The sequence below is a fragment of the Heterodontus francisci genome, chromosome 48, assembly GCF_036365525.1.
Source record: "Heterodontus francisci isolate sHetFra1 chromosome 48, sHetFra1.hap1, whole genome shotgun sequence".
Taxonomy (NCBI): Eukaryota; Metazoa; Chordata; class Chondrichthyes; order Heterodontiformes; family Heterodontidae; genus Heterodontus; species Heterodontus francisci.
Genome location: NC_090418.1, coordinates 9,783,337 through 9,804,967, shown reverse-complemented (window position 1 = coordinate 9,804,967; position 21,631 = coordinate 9,783,337). Strand labels below are relative to the sequence as shown.

The following is a 21,631-nucleotide window of genomic DNA, read 5'->3' as shown; positions in this document are numbered from 1 at the left end:
GCTGTAACCATTCTATAATTCTATTACTATTAAAACATGATACCAGCGTCCAAATGGCCTTGAGGCAAGGTGTACCTCGTAATGTGTCACTGAAGATACAAACCAAAGGTTTCCAAGGTTTAATTCCTGGCCTGTGGTGATAGCAGTTCGAGGACTACTGTTAGTCTCAGTGCTCCAGGGTAGGATAAGGAATAAAATCAACTAGGATTACGACTGTTCATTGCAATCCAGTGTTTCGTGCAGGTGATGAGGAACAGATATTTGGGCGAGGTAGTGGAGGGTTGGAATAGCCGAACCCAAGACAAAGTCAGCACCTCCAGCCTAAGAGGAAGGGAAATTGCAAGGGGTGAAATTAAATAGGAGTGCTCAAGGATCACTGTATGGGGATGCCTGAACTAACATCAAAATAGACAGTTGTTAATCCAGGATATTCTGCAGCAATTTTGTCATTCAAACCAGGTGCACAGTACAGCTGCATCAAGAAAATGGGTGGGGTGGGGTCATGCCAAAGGTTAAGATGCAAATAATCTGGAAGGGGAACTGAACCTATCTCAAACCCACTCACTTCGGGTTTTAAAGGAGACAGAACGAGGGGCGCGCAACCATCCTGCTCTCAGGAAGCATGTTGTTTATTTAAATATCATAATAAGGCAGCATGCCTCATGATTATTTTATTTTTAACCACAGGTGGTTGGGTTTCCCAGGCCTCGGGAAAATCGGCAGCTTAAAGGAGGCAACAGAGACTGAATCCATCCTTTACAGCACTGCTTGTGGACCAGGAAAAGCAGGAGTGTTTCCGACAGACACAACAAGCTACCGCAGCAAAAAAAACCTCTCCCCACCACCCCACAATCTGTCTGCTCCACCCCCCAACTCTCATCGGAACCACCCCGTCCGCCCTCCCCACCAGTGATCGGGAAACCTGTGCTTCCGGGTTTCCCAATCTGACAACAGCACCCCGCCCCACCCCACCCGCACAGATTTCATACCCTTGTGCCAGCTGTGATTAGCATCGTGTGACACAGACTGGGGAGCATAGCTGGGACCTTACTGGTCAGTATAATAGCATGGAGAAACAGGTTTCCTCCATTCACGAGATATAGCAAAATAGTCGTTTGGTAGTATAGAACTTGAGTATTGCTGAAAATAAAGACATGCTGTCAAAGCTTTTCATCTTGCACTCATCAGAACAATAAAATATCCTAAGATGCTTCACAGGGACATTATACATCAAAATGTGCCACATAAGGACAGATGACCAAAAGCTTGGTCAAAGGGGTAGATTTTAAGCAGCATCTAAAAGGAGGAAAATGATGTTGGGAGGCAAAGAGGTTTAGGGAGGGAATTCCAGAGCTTAGGGCTCAGGTAGCTGAAGGCACAGCCGTGAATGGTGGAGCGATGAAAATCGGGGATGCTCAAGAGGTCAGAATTGGAGGAGCACAGAGATCTCAGAGGGTTGTAGGGCTGGAGAAGATTACTGAGATAGGGAGAGGGCAAGCGCATGGAGGGATTTGAAATCAAGCAGGAGAATTTATAAATTGGGGCACTGCTTAACCATGAACCAGTGTAAGGTCAGTGAGAACAGGGTGAACGGGGCTTGATGTGAGTTAGGACATGGGTAGCAGAGTTTTGGATGATCTCAAGTTTACAGAGTGTAGATTGTGGGAGGCTGGCCAGGAGTGCAGTAGAAGAGTCAAGCTACAGGTAACAAAGGCATGGATGAGGGAATATAGGGGATTTAAATATAGAAATTCTTTGTAACCGAAACTATCAAACAAAAGCCCATTTTTCCCAACAAATGTAGGAGTGCTTGGAACCTCTATGTGTACAGCGATGTACCTGTAACAACCTACCATTGCTTGCTGCAGATACCTCAATCGCACCGGGAATATCAGCGCAGCACAGTTTCCTCAGCTCTAGAGAAAAGCAAGTATACAAAATGAGAATCAATTAAGAGATTTTTTTTAGAGATGTGTTACTCTATCGTATACAGGGGTGTGGCCATAGGACCTGTGTGAGAGCACCAGTGTGATACTGCTTTTTCACAGGACTACTCCCAATTATTGCAAGATAGAGTACTTGACCAGTTATTACACTGTTACCGCTGCTCCCAATATCTGATCAAAACAGAAGTTAAACACGTCAAGGAAAACTTAAAATTCTTCCACATATTTTATTTGCTTATATTAAGTATTATTGATTTTCTGCACAAGTGGCAGTGGGAAGAAATGTTTTGGTGGCTCTGTGTAGTGACGGCTTTTTGAACATGTTTTATGATTTTGCTAGAAATGTGTACCAGAAGTAGTCTTTACAAACACACAGCGACCAGAGCAATTGTCCGCCAGCATAAAGGACATATAGGAATTCTCTTATAGGTTGTACATATTTAGCGCCAATATTATTGGTGTATTATGCAGTTGATTATACAAGTGATGATGCCAGAGACTGGGGGCTTGCAACTGTACCAATAATATACATATACAGTTGCTATGTCAGCAGACCTAAGGCTCCCATAAGGTCCTCTCCTCAAAGCTATAATTCTAGCCACAGGCTGCTTCCCCAGCTACACTATCAATCCTCTTCCAGGAGAAATCAGGACTGTTGCTTTCCATCCCTTTTGTTTTTATTCATGTAACCTGTTGGGCCACAGTAATTGCTGACTGATGCCCACAATTCCTCAAAAGAGATGCTAATCCTTGTCAGACCCGTCAGCCGCAGCCCTCTCCTGACAGAGAAAGCAAACATCAGAGAGTGGCGTACCCTGTAGCACTCTTTACAAAACTCCTAACACCCTCTTCAAGCATGCCTCCTGTTGAAAGGATGAGTGCTTGGCTCAATTTTCTGTAGACTTGGGAATCTTCTGCACAGCTGCCGTTTTCTCAGTGGCCCTGATTAATTCAGGAGAGTTGAGAGGTATGCCCTGAAAAACAGCACTGATGGAACTGTGAGAGGAAATGCAAAGCAATAAAGATAATTCGAGTAGGGGAGGAAAATACAGAAAACAGAGCAGGAAAAAATGTTGGAAAGAAATTATTTTGTACTGCAAGGAGAATCAAACCCATCACAGGAAGCACAATCGATTTGGATCCCCTGCCTTACCAAGTAGTCTTAGCCATGGACTTTTCCCTTGGTATTGACCAAAGAATCATAGGAAATAGAAGCAGGAGTAGGCCATTCGGCCCATCGAGCCTGCTATGCCATTCAAACAGATCATGACTAATCATTTGCCTCTATGCTATTTTTCCCCACTATCCCCATATCCCTTTATGTCATTAGTATTCAGAAATCTATCGATTTCTGTCGTGAACATGCTCAATGATTGAGCTTCCACAGCCCACTGGGGTAGAGAATTCCACAGATTTACCACCCTCTGGTATGTCAGTTAGCTTCCCCGATGCATTTTATTTCAAAAATATTCATAAAATTATTCATAAAATCTGTAAAAAAAAATTACAAAGGAGTTCAAAACAGCACCAAGTTGACATTTCAGAAAGTGCAAAGGAAATCAGTTTTCTTCAATACAGGAGTGAGTTGCCTCATAACTCTTCCATTCCATTTTACATACAATGTACATTTTACAGCAAAACCATATTTGTGTGTACAGCCCGAGGGGTTTTCCATGGGTCCAGCCCCTCGGTTCACTATGGTGGAGGACCTTACACAGTGGCCTTTCCCCATTGAGCCTTTGTAGCGGCTGCCCCAAGCCCCTCAGCACGTAGTCCTGGACCTTGGAATGTGCCAGTCTGCAACACTCGGTCATGGACAACTCTATGCGCTGGAAGACCAGCAAGTTTTGGGCAGACCAAAGAGCCTCTTTCACCAAATTGATGGTGCTCCAGCAGCAGTTCATGTTTATCTTGGTGTGCGTCCCTGGGAACAGCCCGTAGAGCAGACTCCTGTGTTACAGAGCTACTTGGGATGAACCTCGACAAAAACCACTGCATCTCTTTCCACACCTGCTTTGCAAAGGCATATTCCAGAAGGAGGTGGGCAACAGTCTCTTCCCCACCACAGCCACCTCGGGGGCAGCATGCAGAGGTGGTGAGATTCCAGGCCTGCAGGAAGGATCTGACAGGGAGGGCCCTCACCACCAGCCAAGCTATGTCTTGGTGCTTGTTTGAAAGTTCCCTGATGCTTCTTCCTGCATGGCACAGCATTCTAAGCATTTAGCAATAGGTGGGGAAGCCAGCACGATCCACTTGGGTCCATCATGTCCCCTTCAAGGTTGTGCAAAACAGGTTTTTCTACACCTGGCTGACATTCTTGGCTGACTGTCTGGGTCATGCAATGAAGACCAATTATTCTTTTCTTCTACAAGGATATCATCTTCCAGAGATGCACTTCTGAGATAAGGAACTCGGGGTGAGTGGGAGAACCTGAATTGCTCAACTCCATGACCCTGTACACTCTATTGTTGCTTTGAATCTTTACTAAACTTTCAGTTTTATTCACTGTGTATTGTACAAAGTTTAAATATAGAAAATCAAAAGTTATTAGCACAACTGCACCTTCAAAGTCTTTCATGGTTCTCTCTCTGTACCTCAGCTCTCTGAGCAGTTTAACTTGGTTCATGTGACGTTTGCAATTACTATTTGGTAAGTACAGGTCTCCTTCTTTCACACACTCTGTCCCTGGGAGTAAAGAATGAAAGTCAAAATTAATGTCCTTCATTTAGTAATTTTTTTAGTAAGTTTTTTTTCACACTTTAAAACTATTCCTATTCATAATTTTTAAATGACAATGTTGTTCCACTTTTTGTCCTCACTTTCTGCCTGTTTTGTCTTTCCAACTTTATTTTATAGTTTAGTCTGTCATTTTCCTTTCTCACTCTGCTATTTCGTAACAGCAACTTGTGCTTATATAGTGCCTTTCACATAGTAAAACATAGTAACACTTCACAGGAGTGTTACCAAACAAAATTTGAGACTGAGCTATATTAGGAGATGTTAGGGCAGGTGAGGCAGGTTTTCGGGAGTGTCTTAAAGGAGGAAAGAGAGCTAAATAAGAAGAGAGGTTTAGGGAGGAAATTCCAGAGCCAAAGCTTAGGCAGCTGATGCAGGGCTGCCTATGGTGGAGCAATTAAAATCAGGGATGCTCAAGAGGCCAAAATTAGAGGAATGTAGCAATTTAGGGATGGGTTGTAGGGCTGGAGGAGGTTACAGAGATACTGGGCAGAATTTTTACTGACCTGGCCCGCAGGGAGCAGGTCGGTCTAAAAGTCAAAGCTTTAACTCCACAGCGTGTCACTGATCGGTTCCCTGTCTGGAGGCCAGCCTGATTGATAGGCTGGGCCTCGAATCGGGCAGGGGGCCAGTCAGTGATGGCCATGGCAGCATTTAGGCCCACTGGAGACAAGGACAGCCACGGGATGGAGGGTAGTCAATGGGGGCAATGGGGGATGGGGGTTTGGGGGGGGGAGGGTTATTGATCAGGTTGGCTGCCTAACCAAGTGGGGTCAGGGGCCTGAGGTGGCATGGGGTGGTGGAGAGGGGGGAGGGAGGAGGGGGCAGGGAGATCGGGAACCTGAGGTGGCATGGCTGGGAAAGTCAGGGACCGCAAGTGGGGTGGGCGGTTAGAGACCTCATGGTGGGGGGATCAAAGGCCTCAGTGGGGGGAATGTTGGAGGCCATGGGAGAAGGCCATCATGGAGGCTTCACAGGCAGACACCTGGATCCAGGAGGTAGGTGTGAAGGCCTTGAGGAAGCTGCCAGATTATTCAGCTCTCAGGAAACACGGCTGACAGCAGGAAAAGTTTAAAACCTGCATGCTGATGAGGCTCGGAGCCTCATTATCATATTTAAAATTGTAACCCACCTCCTTGGATCAGGTTGGTCACCCGCCCACATTCTGAACTCAATTAAAGCCTGGAAAGGGCGAGAAACAGATTTTTGAGATTTTACCCTCCCACACGATCCAAGCCCACCTGTTTGGTAAGTTAAAATTCAATCAATTCCTTCAACACATCCTCTCTCACAAAACCTAACAATACCTGGCACACAACTAGTCTGTCCAATCCTAAATACTAATTATATTATATATATGAGCAAATTTCCCATGACATTGCTGAAAGTGAGGTTATATAATAGGGGTTTTATGCAACGTCGGGGATAACCTCAGTGCCATCAACTTACAGTGACTGAATAATTCAAATACCATTTGGATTAGATCGTATGCTATATTCTTTACTGGTGATTGGTGGTTTTACTTCCATAACTGTGTCCATTAATACGTGAAAACCATAAATGTGTGGCCTTTATTTTATACAGATTCCTTTATTGTATATTTAAGATTACAGCTCTTACTAGTTTGAAGCTGGACAAACACAGCAAGATGGTATGCAAGATGTACCAGTTGGAATTAGATAGCTCGGCCCCAAAATTCACCTTTTGAGCTCCATTCTGCTGTCGTGTGTGGCAGATCTGAACCCACCCATCCCCACACTGCCCTAGCCCCAGGCCAGAAAACAACCCCACCACTTCCCCACACAACCTCACAAATTCCTGGAAGGATGCAACAGTGGCATCCACCCCTTGAAAAGCAGGGGTAGTCCACAGCCACTGCACCTGAGGTCACCCAAAGCCCAACAGGGCCAAAGAAAAGGGTGCTGGTGTTATCCTGGGTACACTGCACATACTTCGACTGCAGGATCTGCCTTTAGCTGCCAGACTATAGGCATAAATATCCAGTCCAAGCTTAAGCTTCTGGGAGAGGCTGAGCCCTTCAAGGAAGATCTTTCCATTATAAATATTGACCTAAGGTTTATGGTTTGGATGTGCACATAAACATAATATAGAGATAACCGCAGCAGCTTTTCAATTATTAATTTATAATACTACAATGTTCCTCAATAAATATGACTAGATAACTCAAAAGTATTTCCTAAATATTAAATTATGTGGCCATTGGTGAAATATTTACAAAAAATTAATCTTTCAGTAAGGAGACAGTGTAAAATGAAAGGTTTTCTCTATGCCAATTTTCTCATTCCCCTCTCTCTTAAAATGTTGACAGTTTCACAAGTGCCAGTCAATCTCCAACACATAACCCAGTGGCTATAATACCTGGATGAGTACAGCTCCAACACTCAAGAAGCTCAATACCATCCAGGACAAAGCAGCCCACTAGATCGGCACCCCATCCACCACCTTAAACATTTACTGCCTCCAGCACTGGCGCACAATGGCAGCAATGCATACCATCTACAATACGCACTGCAGCAACTTACCCAGGCTTCCTTGACAGCACCTTCCAAAACCACAACCTCCATCGCCTAGAAGTACAACAGCGGCAGGCATGTGGGAACACCACCACCTGCAGTTTCCCCTCCAGGTCACACACCATCCTGACTTTGGAACGATATCAGCTGTCCCTTCATGGTTGTTGGGTCAAAATCCTGGAACTCCAAGCCAACAGCACTGTGGGAGTACCTTCAATACATGGACTGCAGTGCTTCAAGGAGGCCGGTCACCACCACCTTCTCAAGGACAATTAAAGATGGGCAATAAATGCTAGCCTAGCCAGCGATGCCCTCATCCCAGGCACAAAAAATTCACGTATGAGCTTTGAATGTGAGTGTCAGTATGCTATTCATTCATAGTGGGCATCATAACAGACCCTGATCCTGTCATACTCTAATATCCACAAGTGCACACTTCCAGCAGCTTTGGAGAAGAACACCTGACTAATTTTCCTCCCCCAGGCTAGGGACCGTCAGCCAATTGTTAATGCCCACCCTACTGTCACTCCAGCTGAGACAGGCACTCAATAATAACATGCACTTCGTGCAAAATGCCTCGAGGCGCTTTAGTGGGGCATATTCAGACATAAAAATTGACATATGGACAGGTGACCAAATGCTTGGTCAAAGATGTAGGTTTTCAGGAGTGTCTTAAAGAAGGAGGGAATTCCAAAGCATAGGGCTAACACAGCTTAAGCCGACATCGCCAATGGGTGCGTGAAGGAAGTGAAACGAGGAACCTTGTGGTCTGTGTCACTCAGCTACTCACTGAGCCATTGGGAATGCAGAATGCAGCACTGATATTGCACACCACCGAGTTCATGACCTCAGCCACACTGTGCACACACGAGGGGCGGGGTTTAATTCAATTTTGGAGGTAGAGGAAAATGGGCTGCCTTTAACCTCAGCCTTGGACCAAGTATGTCTTCGTAAGAGTGGAGAGAGAACATCAGAACAAGAGAATTTGGTGTAAGCTGTAGTCCTTGCTAGCTCACTCAGAGAAGTATTTGTGGAATCACTGAAGCAAATTAACTGCTTGCCCTTTCGCCTGCAAGTTATGCATCATCTGCAGGGGCCACAGGAACTGGCAGAAAATTGAAGGATTTGGACTTAGAAAAATTAGAATGAAACTATATAATTGTAGTATTTACTGAATACTGTAATGACTATTACTGAGACACTTATTACATTGTATGTGTTACACTGACTCTATCTAGTGTTTATTACAAATTTAAATGTTGTAATTACTGCAACCAGTATTCGTTACACATTATTAAGTGGAGCCATGATCAAGGAGGCACCTGAGATCACTGGTATTTGAGGGAGAAGGTGCCTAGAGTTTGGGGATCAGCCAATTGGACTTGCAGAGTCTTTTCAGCTCCTGTACTTCCCTCCAATTGACTAACCATTATACAAACTGCGATAATACCTGCTGAACACACTACACATTCTAATGCCACAGTTGAGGTATTTATTACACTATGCACTATAATGTAATGACGGTTGTTCTTCACAATAACCACCCTAAATACAACGGTTAAGGTAATTCGACACAAAGAAGTATAACACTGTACAGCTGAAGTATTTGTCACACTAAGCATAATTTTACAGGTTTTTTTTACAGTGGATGCTATAACGCTGTGGTATCTTTCACAAAGCATTATACATTGAGGGTATTTATCACACTAACTACTGTAATTATTGCACCAAGGGGGAAAACTTCATTAAGGCCCATCAACTGGTGCGATTACCCCGTGCCCCATGGAAGTGATTCTCATTTTCCACGATTGTGCCATGCAGCCGCACACTGCTGATTGGCGGCATGCTCAGCAGGGGGACCAATTTCATGTGAGGCTAGCACCAACCTAAAGCTAGCCTGCACCTCTTGAAGGGGAAGATCATTTTGGCTGCAGCTGTTGCTGGAAGTGGCTGGGACATTCCAAGCAGGAAGAACACCAGAGTAATGGAGCAGCAGGCCAGCAAGAAGGCTCCTAGGTTCTCAGATGCAGTGCTGGCGCTGGGTTGGACATCAAACCAGCATTAAAACACTGACTGATGTTATGATCTGCCCATTCTGCATGCATCTGCCGCACGTACGGGACGCCAGTGCTATTGCCTTCCACAGCATGGTGCTCGACGCGAGCAGCACTGGAAATCATTGGGGATAGATCCCCCACCAATTTTTTTTCTCCTCACCTGGCTCCCAAAGCGCTGAAACCAGCAATTGACACTACAGTGCAGTTTTCAAGCTATTTTCTACATCATGTATGGTTTTTCAAGCATGCATTTCACCAACTGCTATAATAGTATTACTTATTATCACAGACACTGTTTTAAGATATATTATTCTGTTCTTGAGACATTCTTCACACTTTAGCTAAGACACACTGAAAATATTTGAGATATTTATCCCACTGTGTCCAGCTAGATTCCTTGTTTTTAAAGTACTTCTTCCACTATTCTGAGGTATTTAACTCGCTTTTATCTCACTGTTTTGAAGTATTTGTCACACTCTCTTGAGGTATTTATCCCAGTTTTTGGGGACTTTAACCTCGTTCAAAGTTACCAGTTGTATTTTAGCATGTTTATCCAACTGTTTCTGCTGAACCTCTTTCCACTTTCCTATGGTATTTTGCCCTTCATTTTTGAGATACTTATCCTACTGAAATTCAGGTCTTGAAGTATTCATCCCCCTTTTGGAGGCCCTTATTTCTAATTTGAGGTATTTACCCCACTGCGTTTGAAGGGTTTCTCTCTTGAGGTTTTTTTGCCCTAGCTTTTGAATTATCTCAGTTTTTGAAATATTTATCCCAGTTTTTGAGGTATTTATCCTAGTTTTTCATTTATCGCAGCTTTTGAGGTATTTATTTCATAATTATGAGGCATTCCAGTTTTTGATTTATTCCAGTTATGATGTGTCTAACCAAGTTTTTGGGATCTTTATCCCATCTTTTTGAAATATTAGAGTTTTTGAGGTATTTATCTCATTACCTTAGGGATTTATCCCATTGTTTTCTGAGATACTTGCTGAGTAATTTTTGCGGTATTTATCCAATTCATTTAGTATTTATTGTGCTACTTTAAGGTAATTATTAAGGGATATCTCCAATTGTTTTTTGAAGTATTTATTTTGTTTTGTCTTTTTGACGTATTCAACCTCCTGTTTCTCAAGTATTTATTGCTGTTTTGAGATACTTATCCCTGTTTTTTGAGATATTTATCCTCGTTTTACAATTATTTATCTGACCATTTTAAGGTATCGATCCCACTGTTTTTTGAACTAGTTATCTCCGTTTTATTTTTCCCATTCATTTGGAATTATCTGTTGTGTTGTTTTTGAATCATTTATACTAGTTTTACTAATTATCCAAATAATTTTGAGGGATTGGCCCTGTATTTTTTTAGGTGTTAAACCCTGAGCTAATTATCCGTCTATTCGCCTGGTATTTATGTTTTGAGCTATTTCTCAATTATTTTGGCGACATTTCCTCAGTTTTGAGGCATTTATCGCCGTTTTTGAACAGCTCTTCAGATATTTATCCTAAAACGTGATTAAACTCTACTGTTTGTTAAGTATTTACCCCACTGTCCAAGTACTTTTGAGCGCTTATTCCACTGTATTTGAAGGTCCCACTTTCCTTTTTTGGAGCGTTTATTCCATTGTTCTTGAGCAATATCCCACATTTTGGAACATTTGTTCCACTGTGTTCTTGGACGTTTACACCTCTTTTTGATATTAATTTGTTTTTGACTTGTGTTAAGTATTTATCCCACTGTCTATACAGCACCTCACATTTTCCTGACTACTTAAACCACAGCTTTTGATAATCATGCCTGCTTTTCTTATACCACTTTTTGAAGTATTTATGGCAATGCATTGACCCATATGTCATACCTTTCCTTGGAAATATTTATCTTGCTGGTTTTTTTTTGACGCCTTTCTCTGTTTTATGTTTGTTATATGGAGTTGGTTAGCTCGACGGTTGTTAGTGGTTTTATACACAACTTTTTTTTCCGTTTTTTCAAAAAAAAAGTATTTGTCGTCGATTTTAACGGGTTGGTGGTTATTTAGGGGGGGGTTTTTTTTCGGTCTCTGGCGGAATATCGCCGCGATTCCAGCACTGATTCGGCGCTTCCCGCTCCGCCGCCGCTCTCCCGCCACCGCCTCGCGCCCGCCCGCCCGCAAGACCTGCCTCGCGCTCATTTGCCGCCCGCCGGCTCAGCCAATCAGCGGCCGAGCTCCCGGCCCCGCCCCCCCCCCCGCCCTCCGTCTGCGCAGGCGCGCCGTTCGGTACGGCGAGTGCTTGCGGCCAGCGGACGCGCGGCCGCATATCGAAACCTCCCCCCCCCCCTCCCCTCCCCCCACACCCAGACCATGTCACCTCCCTCCAATCACTCTCTGGCAGACTTTAAAACTTGCCAGCTCCTGCAGACCCTTTGGCCCAGAAACTACTGTTGGAAATAATAAAGATGAAAAAAAAACCCCCCCCCCCACGACACTGGCATTTATATAGCATTAAATAAAAGCAAAATACTGCAGGTGCTGGAAATCGGAAGTAAAAACAGAAAGTGCTGGAAATACTCAGCCGGTCGGGCAGCATCTGTGGAGAGAGAGAGAGAGAAGCAGAATTAACGTTTCAGGTCGAAATGTTCCGGCCCCCAAATGAGCGGGCTGGTGGTGGGACAGCGTAAAATTGAGTGGGAGGCGGAGTGAGGGCCATTCCCGCCCTCCCCAGACCAATCAGGACCACTAACTAGCACTTAAGGGCCTCCTCCCGTCGCCGCTGGTATTTTACCCTCGGTGGCCGGACCGGTAGAACCAGGTGGCCTTCTTGCGGGCCGAGGGGGGCGGAGGGGGGGCCTCCTGATCGGGCACCCAGTGCCCCACAGAGGTCCGCCCCCGAAGCCCCAAGCGCCCCCAACGCACAGCACCATTCCACCCCAACCGACAACCCCCTCCCCTCGCCTCGCAGTGGACCCACTCCTGGTGGCTGGAACTAAGAGCGGCTGGCCCACTGATTGCCCAGTAGCTCCATTTGGCGGAACTTCCTGCCTCAAGGAGGTGGAAGTCCCGCCCAAGACCAAGGGGATATGAGGATAGTGTGGGGGGGGAAAGGCATTGAAGTGGATGATCAGCCATAATCGTACTGAATGGCGGGGCAGGCTCGATGGGCTGAATGGCCTGCTCCTGCTCCTATGTTCCTAATTAAACATAGGGGAGCGAAAAATCCTGGCCTGGCTCCCCGGGCCCAGCGGAGGCGGGTTTTCCCCCAACTTTTCAGCTGGTGCACGGGGCCTCCTGCCCAATGTAATTCTGGCCGTTAACTCTTTTTATATAGCGCCTTTCACGGCCACCAGACGTCTCAAAGCCCTTTACAGCCGATGAAGTGCTTTTGAAGCGTGGTCACTGCTGTAAAGCGGCAGTCAAATTTTTACACAGCAAGCTCCCACGAACATCAACGTTGTAATGAGCAGCTAATCTATTTTTTGTGATGTTGATTGAGGGATAAATATTGGTCCAGAACACCAGGGAGAACTCCCCTGCTCTTCTTCGAAATAGTGCCATGGGATACATCCACCCAGGCACGCAGATGGGCCCTCGGTTTAATATCTCACCCAAAAGACAGCACCTCTGACAGCGCAGCACTCCCTCGCTACCAGAGTGTCAGCCTTGATTTTTTTTTTGTACTCAAGTCCTCGAGCAGGGCTTGAGCTCAGAACCTTTATAGATTCTGACTTACGATTGCGACTAACTGAGCTACAGCTAACACTAAGAGTACCAGACCACTTAGGTGCCTTTGGGAAACTTTGAACCTGTAGCAAAGGGGCCATTCAGCCCATCATGCCTATGCCAGCTCTTTGAAAGAGCTTTTCCCATTGGTCTCATTTCTCCAGCCATTTCCCCACAGCCCTCCAATCCTACCCACCAACTCCCACCCCCACCTCTGCTGTTGGGAATTGCCTCACATTTAAATGTAGGTTATGGTCTGGTGTTGCTCCAATAAACTTCACTCTGGTAAAGTCTTATCAGAAGGGCCGAATGGGCTACTCCTGCTCCTATTTTTATATTAGGATAGAAACTACTGCTGGTGATAACAGTGAATTACCGCTTAAGGGCTTTGCATAATATTGTTGTGTCCCCTTTCAGGTGTAAAATCCTTTGGTTTAAATAGGCTGCGGCCTTAATGAAATGATTGAAAAACTTTCATTGGTGTCATGCCTTATTATATCTCCAGAATGTCCAATCATCCCTAATTTATTTAGAGATACAGCACTGAAACAGGCCCTTTGGCCCACTGCGGCTGTGCCAACCAACAACCACCCATTTATACAAACCCTGCAGTAATCCCATATTCCCTACCACCTACCTACACTAGGGGCAATTTATAATGGCCAATTTACCTATTAACCCTCAAGTCTTTGGCTGTGAGAGGAAACTGGAGCACCCGGTGAAAACCCACACGGTCAACTTGCAAACTCCACACAGGCAGTACCCAGAACTGAACCCGGGTCCCTGGAGCTGTGAGGCTGCAGTGCTAACCACTGCGCCACTGTGCCACCCCACGAGAAGGCGGCCGTGTGCCTTCTTCTTGAACTGCTGGCGTCCCATGTGGTGAAGGTGCTCTCACAGTGCTGCTTGGGTCAGGAGTTCCAGGATTTCGACCCAGAGACTATAAAGGAAGAGGACCATGTGGAAGATTGTAGGCTGCTCTCATGCACGTTCCAATGTGTGCTCCTAGTTGGGCAAGTCTTCGGCCAGAAGCATGCAATTGGAAAATTTACCCAGAGTGGCAGTGGGAGAAAGAGAAAGAGACTGAAGGCTGAACAGCAGTCAAACTATGATGTCCCAGTGAGGGAGGCACAGTCAGTCTGAATCACTTGGTGGCAAACTTACCCCTCAGTCCAAATGTAGCAGGTTGAATCTCCGCTCCGGGACACAAGCTATGTTAACACCGTAGTGCAGTAGCGAGATGATGCTGCATTGTCACAACTGTCGGCTTTTTGGATGAAACATTAAACCAAGCCCCCAAGGGCCCATTTGCCAGCTGGGGTGGTGACCTTCGAAGGGGAGCAGGGAGCTCTCCTGGTCAAATTCCTCCTTCAACCAATGCCACCAAAAAACAAAACCCAGATTAATTGGCCATTCATTGGTTCATTTACTATTTGTGGGATCTTGCCGTGCACAAATTGGCTGTTGTGTTTGATTAATCCCAGAAGTAATCCTGTTGCTGAGAAGTGCGTTGAGACTTCTGTGGGTGCATGTGTGTGCTGTCTACAGGATGCACTGCAACTACTCACCAAGATTACTTTGACAGCGTCTTCCAGCTCTGCGAGCGTCCACCAGTAACATCACCCCGCCCCCCCCCCACCACCCCCCCCACCCCCCCAGGCACTGAATGGCTTAACCCTTCAACAAGTATCATTCTTTACCCGTCTGAAATTTTCTCCGGGGATATCCACTCCTGATGTGGTTCAGTCCCAGGATGATCCAGCAGTACTCACTGGGTTCCTCACTCAAATGATCATCATTCATGCATGAGTCTAGCCAGCTATTCAACCACTGGGGCATCACTGTCAAGCTCAGTGTTGTTCTCTACTTTCCAGCAAGGGGGTTGCTGACTTGTGATTCGGATAAGAAGACACGACTGATGATGTTTTATTGTTTTCCTGGAGCCAAAGGCCAATAGTAGCCTGACGGTTTCCCCAGCCAACATCAGTTAACTCTCTATTTAGTAGAGAGTAGGGGGCGGGGGGGTGGTTTCTTGGTCAAAGAGGAGGGTTTTACGGGAGTGTCTTAAAGGAGAAGAGAGAGAGGCGGAGAGGTTTAGGGAGGGAATTCCAGAGCTTGGGGCCCCAGGTGGCTGAAGGCACGGCCGCCAATGGTGGAGCGATGGGAAATCGGGGATGTTCAAGAGGAGGAGCATAGAGATCTCAAAGGGCTGCTCTTATCCATCCAGCCTGCTCAACACAGCTTGTGATACCTTGTGCATCACAATGCACAGCCTCCCTAACCCAGCCAAAACCCGTGACATCCTGGGAGAGGGACAATTTGGGGCGGAAAATATGGTACAATCCTCTCTAGAGCTCTTTCGGCAATCGAGACCAGTCCACGGGACCACTCTAGCCCTGGACTCCCTGCTGTGACTACCTCTCGTGCGAGGTGATCTGCCTCCCAGCCAGAAACAGATCCAGCTCTCCTATGGAGGAAGTCAGCGAGTTGGAGTTCCTCGGAAAGCCGGCAGGCTGCTGCGGAAGTCCACTATTCTCTGAGAAAGGAACCTCCTCCTCATATCTAACCTAAATCTGCCCTTAAACAACTTAAAATTGTCACTCCCTGATCCTCCCTAAACTGTTTAATTGGAACGCAATGTCAACTGGACCACAATCTATTCCCTCCCTTATCTTATAAACCTCAATCAGATCACCCCTGAAGAAAACGCTTTCCTAAAGTGTAGTATCAAAGCTCTTTTAGCCTATCTTAATAACTACATTTAAAATTCAATTTCAAAATTCTCATTCCTGTTTTCAAATTCCCTCCCTATCTCTGTAACCCTCCTCCAGCCCCGACAACCCTCCGATATCTCCGCCCTCCTCCAATTCCGGCCTCTTGCGCATCCCCCCCCCACCCCCCCCCCCCCCCACCCCCCACGATTCCCATCGCTCCACCGTTGGCGGCCGTGCCTTCAGCTGCCTGGGGGCCCCGAGCTCTGGAATTCCCTCCCTAAACCCTCTCCGCCTCTCTCTCTCTCTCTCCTCCTTTAAGGCGCCTTAAAACCGACCTCTTTGGCCAAGCTTTCTGGTCGTTATATTTGGTTTTATAAAGCTCCTGTGAATGGATGGTTTATTGTGCTAAAGCCGCTAAAAGTAAATGCAAGTTGTTGTTGTAAAATGCTTCATACTGGGGTTTAATCCAGTAACCGTCCCCTACACCTTTTTTCAATACCACAAACATTTGAAGAGACCAAAACTGGACACAGATTCCTAACTGAGGCCTGACTGGGGTCTTGTCTGAGGACAATATAGTATGCTTTGTCTTACAGCCAATTGTCCTATCAAGCAACTCCACTCTAGCTATCACTCAATGGCAATTGCTCATGAACCTTTAGCGATCTATGCACTAAAACACCCAGCTCCCCTCCTTGCCCCACCTGCTTTAATGACGCTCCCTGTAGTGTGTATGTCTGTTTGTCATTCACCGTTGCCCGTAAGTAAAGCACTGCACTACATTTCCAAACGAAATGTCATTTGCCAGTCACGAGCTCAATCCTCCAATGCACTAAGATTTTCCTGACGGAGTTGAGCATAGTCTCCCGTCCCAACACTCCTGCAGATTGTAGTACCGTATGCAACAGGAGGGTGCGGTTGCACAGTGGTTTTTTTTTTTTTGCTGAATTACTAATCCCGAGCCCTGGATAAATGATCCAGCTGACCTGTGTTCAGGTCCCACCAGAGCAGCTGTGGAATTTAAATTCAATTAACTGATTTATCGAGAATTAAAAAAAAATAAATAGTTTCAGTAATGGTAAACATGACACTGCTGGGTTGTTGTAAAACTCCGCTAGTTCACTCATGCCCCTTTAGAGACGGAACTCTGCCGTCCTTACATGGTCTGGCCTATATGTGAATCCCATACCAATGTGGTTGACTCTTCACTGTCCTCTGAAATGGCCTAGCAATGAGGGATGGACAATAAATGCTGTCTTCGCCTGTGAATGAATTTCGAAAAATTACTCCCGACAACGACATCTAGACCATTCATAATAGTGAAAAGCAATGGCCCAAACACTAATCCCTGTGGGACACCAATTGTGACTGGTCTGCAAATACATCTATAATTTCTCTTTCATGTGCCTTCTTAATCCAGCTCAATATCATTGCACCTGATACTGTTCCAGGATTTTGGCCCAGCGACAGTGAAGGAATAGAATCAGGTGCAATGATATTGATCTGGATTAAGAAGGCACATGAAAGAGAAATTATAGATGTATTTGCAGACCAGTCACTTCCTAACAGCGCTGTGGGTGTACCTACCCCAAATGGACTGCAGCAGTTCAAGAAGGCAGCTCACCACCACCTTCTCAAGGGCAATTAGGGATGGGCAATAAATGCTGGCCTGGCCAGCGACGCCCACATCCCACGAATGAATGAAAAAAAGGCTTCAATCTTGTACAGGAAACTCTTGTGCGGTACCTTGTCAAAAGCTCTTTGAAGGACGCGTAGACAATATCTCCCGGACTTCCCTCATCCACCATCTTGGTGGCTCCTTCAAAAAGTACAGTTATATCTGTAAGACATGACCTCCTTATTAAAGCTATGTTCAATGTCCCTAATATGTCCCCATCCAATCCTTCCTCAGAATGAAAATTCTCCAGTCCACATCAGTGTGACTGGAGAACTGGTCTTCAGACTGAAAATGAAATGGATGAGCTAGGCCGATGTCAAGGAGATAAGATTGTGGAACCATTAGGTGACAAACGCCCTGTTCGACTCAAACAATATTGCATTGAGTTGCCACAGAATTGTGAATTTTGCAGGGAGACAACTCTTCTTAGACATATTTCTTAATGCCAAAAGGATCAAGGGATATGGGGAGAAAGCGGGAACAGGGTGCTGAATTAGACCATCAGCCATGATCCTTTTTGAACGGCGGAGCAGGCCCGAAGGGCCACTTGGCCTTCTCCTGCTCCTATTTTCTATGTTTCTATGTTACCAGTGTCTAAAAACCATCCAGTTTGTTATCGAAACCTCCAGCCATGGACACATGCAAGCTCCATGGCTTAGTGAGTAGCACTTATGCGCTTTCAGTCAGAAAGTTGTGAGTTCAAGTCCCACTCCAGGACATGAGTATAATCTAGGCTCAAAACCCAGTATAATACTAAGGGAGTGTTGAAGACTTCATCTTTTGGATGAGATATTAAAGTAGTCATCATACAGCACAGATGGAGGCCACTTGCCCCATCACGCCTGTGCTAGCTCTTTGAAAGAGCTGCCCAACTCATCTGCTCTTTCCCCATAGCCCTCCAAGTGTTTATCTAATTCCTCTTTTGAAAGTTATTATTGAATCTTCTTCCACCCCTCTTTCAGGCAATGCGTTCCAGATCGGAAGAAAGCGTTGTCTAAAAGAAGATTTCCTCATTTCCCCCCCTCTGGTTCTTTTGCCAATTATCTTAAATCTGGGTCCTTTGGTTACTGACCCTCCTGCCAGGTGGAAACAGCTTTTACCCGATCAAAACTCTTCACAATCTTCTCCCAACCTTCTCTGCTCTAAGGAGAACAATTCAACAATTCAAGCTTCTCCAGTCTCTCCAGATCACTGAAGTCCCTCATCCCTAGTACCATGCTGGTGAATCTAGATGTTCCTGAGGCCCGGTCTATCTCTTTAGTGGAATGTGAAAAATCCCATGGATTGCCAGCATTCACCTGAAGAGATCTTAGTTGCAGGATATGAATTCTTGGGAGTCTTGATCAACATTTCCCCCTCACCCCTCAAAATCATGAAGGGTCTAGGCAGAGTAGATGGGGAGAAACTGCTCCCATTGGTGGAGGAGTCGGGAACCAGAGGACACCGGTTTCAGGTGGTTGGCAAAAGAGCCAGAGCCGACATGAGGAAAAAACTTTTTTTTTAACGCAGCGAGTGGTTAGGATCTGGAATGCGCTGCCTGAGAGTGTGGTGGGGGGGCCAGATTCAATCATGGCTTTCAAAAGAGAATTGGATAATCATCTGAAGAGAAAAGAAAAATGCACATGGGTTATGGGAAAAGGCGGGGGTGGTGGTAGGGGGCGGGGGCAGTGGGGCCAGCTGAGTTGCTCTTTGCAGAGAGCTGGCACAGACACGATGGGCCGAACGGCCTCCTTCTGTGCTGTGACCGTTCTATGAAATGAACTGGATAATCATCTCACTGCGGTTTTATGAGTGGCTGCTGAGGTGCCTGTGTAACAACAGTTGCTGCACTCACAGTCTGGAATTCAATGTCAGTTAACACAAGGTGATGCATTTCGGTTAAAACAAAAATCAGCCGTCAGTATAGTCTGAATGGAACGAGCCTCAGCAGAGGAATTTGGGAGTGCAGGTTCACATGAGGTTCAATAAGGCCATAAAAAGAACTCAAGGAATTCTAGGTTCCATCACAAAAAGCATAGAGTATAAAAGCCAAGAGGTAATGTTGAGCTTACAAAAATACATCAATAGTACCTCAGTTAGAGTACTGTGTGCATTATTAGACTTCACACTAAAGGAAGGATGTTGAGGTTTTAGAGGCAGTCCTGCACAGATTCATGAGGACACTGCCTGCTGCAAGGAAATATAACACGCAGAAAGTCTTTACAAATTGGGTCTTCTTTCTTTACAAAAACACAGATTGCATAATGGCACGATACAAGTGTTTACTAATACAAAAGGGAAAGACTGGATAGATAGAGGCAGACTGTTTTGTGGTTGTAGTGGCCAAGAACAGATGGCTTTCGTTGCAAGACCAAATGCAAGAGATTTAGAACCGGGAGCAGGAGAAACTTTTTTTTTTACGCAGAGCGTCGTGAGGCTGGGGAAATCACTTCCAGGGTTAGTGGCTGTGACGGAATCTGTACCAACATTCGAGATTACATTGAGCATCTGAAACTGGAGTACCTCCAGCACAGGGCCTGCAGCAGTTCAAGAAGACGGCTCACCACCACCTTCTCAAAGACGATTAGGGATGGGGCAATAAATGCTGACCTCGTCAGCGACGCCCACATCCCATGAATGAATACATTTTTAAAAAAGGAGAAACTGTTTCCAGTGGCAGGAGGGTTGGTAACTAGAGGACACAGATCTAAGATAATTGGCCAAAGAATCAGAGGGGGGAGATGAGAATTTTTTTTACACAGCGTGTTGTTGTGATCTGGAATGCGCTGCCTGAAAGGGTGGTGGAAGGAGATTCAATAGTAACTTTCAAAAGGGGAATTGGAGAAATACTTGAAGGGGAAAAATTTTCAGGGTCACGGGGGAAGAGTGACTTCATTGGACAGCTCTTTTCAATGATGGGTGAAATTACTTCCACCTGTTAAGTTTCTAGGTACCTAAAGAAAGAATTGCATTTATATAGTGCCTTTCCTGATCACATGACATCCCAAAGCGCTTTACGGCCAATGAAGTACTTTTGAAATGTAGCCACTATTGTAATATAGGGCAGAGGGATGAAGAGATCTGGGAATAGGGTGGGTAAATAGGATTAGGGATATTTGCTTGTGTGAAAGACAAATGCCGACACAAACTGGTTGGGCTTCAAGACTGGCTACTATGTTGTGAGATCTGTATTATGGGTGGTGTTGTGAGTAGGTTTGGTAGCATAGTGATTATATCACTGGACTAATAACCCATAAAACATGAGTTCAAGCCCCACCATGGGAAGTTTAAATTTAGTCAATTAAAATATAATCTGAAATTAAAATCAGGAATGGTGACTATGTAACTATCAGATTGTCATTAAAAACCCACCTGGTTTACTAACACCCTTTGGAGAGGGAAATTTGCAGTGCTTGTCTGGTTTGGCTGGCACGTGACTTCAGACCCATAGCTTGTCTTGATTGTCCTCTGAAATGGCTGAGCAAGCCATTCAGTTGTGCCATGAGTCAGCCATGAACTTATTGAATGGCGGAACAGGCTCGAGGGGTCGGGTGACCTACTCCTGCTCCTAATTCGTATGTACCAAACTGCTGTAATAAAATGTGACGGTAGGGGTACCATCACTGCAGAGGTTGAGAAAGGCAGCTCTCACCACCACCACCATCTCAAGAGGGATTTAGGGATGGACAATAAATGCTGGCCTTGCCAATGATGCCGACAACCTGTGAATGAATAAGAAGAGGGTGCTCTATGAATGAAAAATCTTTCTTTAAATTTAATACCCCCCAAGAATTAATCCTTGAAATAGCTGAATATTTTGAAGAGGTATGATTAGGGCAGATGAGTCCTTGACCAATAATAAAACATAGAAACATAGAATAAAAACAAAATACTGCAGATGCTGGAAATCTGAAATAAAAACAAGAAATGCTGGAATCACTCAGCAGGTCTAGCAGCATCTGTGGAAAGAGAAGCAGAGCCAACGTTTCGGGTCAGGGACCCTTCTTCGGGGGTCCCTAACCCGAAACGTTGACTCTGCTTCTCTTTCCACAGATACTGCCATAGAAACATAGAAAATAGGAGCAGGAGTAGGCCATTCGGCCCTTCGAGCCTACTCCGCCATTCATTATGATCACGGTTGATCATCCAACTCGGTAACCTGTTCCCGCTTTCCCCCCATATCCTTTGATCCCTTTCTCCCCAAGAGCTATATCTAACTCCTTCTTGAAAACATACAGTGTTTTGACCTCAACTGCTTTCTGTGGTAGCGAATTCCACTTTTGCGACTTGCC

At 45.4% G+C, this 21,631-nt stretch overlaps 1 protein-coding gene across 1 annotated transcript in view; it reads right to left on the bottom strand.

The window, feature by feature from the left end:
- Nucleotides 1-11,382, bottom strand: part of LOC137357350 (zinc finger CW-type PWWP domain protein 1-like) — a 73,920-nt gene extending 62,538 nt beyond the window's left edge. Inside the window, exons 1-3 of the mRNA XM_068023615.1 lie at nucleotides 11,133-11,382; nucleotides 4,509-4,631; nucleotides 1,854-1,916 (exon numbers count right to left, since the gene is read on the bottom strand). Of these exons, the coding sequence (XP_067879716.1) occupies nucleotides 1,854-1,916; nucleotides 4,509-4,572 (127 nt within the window). The 5' untranslated portion in view covers nucleotides 4,573-4,631; nucleotides 11,133-11,382. The remainder of the gene's footprint in view (nucleotides 1-1,853; nucleotides 1,917-4,508; nucleotides 4,632-11,132) is intronic.
- Between the last annotated feature and the right edge of the window lie 10,249 nt (nucleotides 11,383-21,631).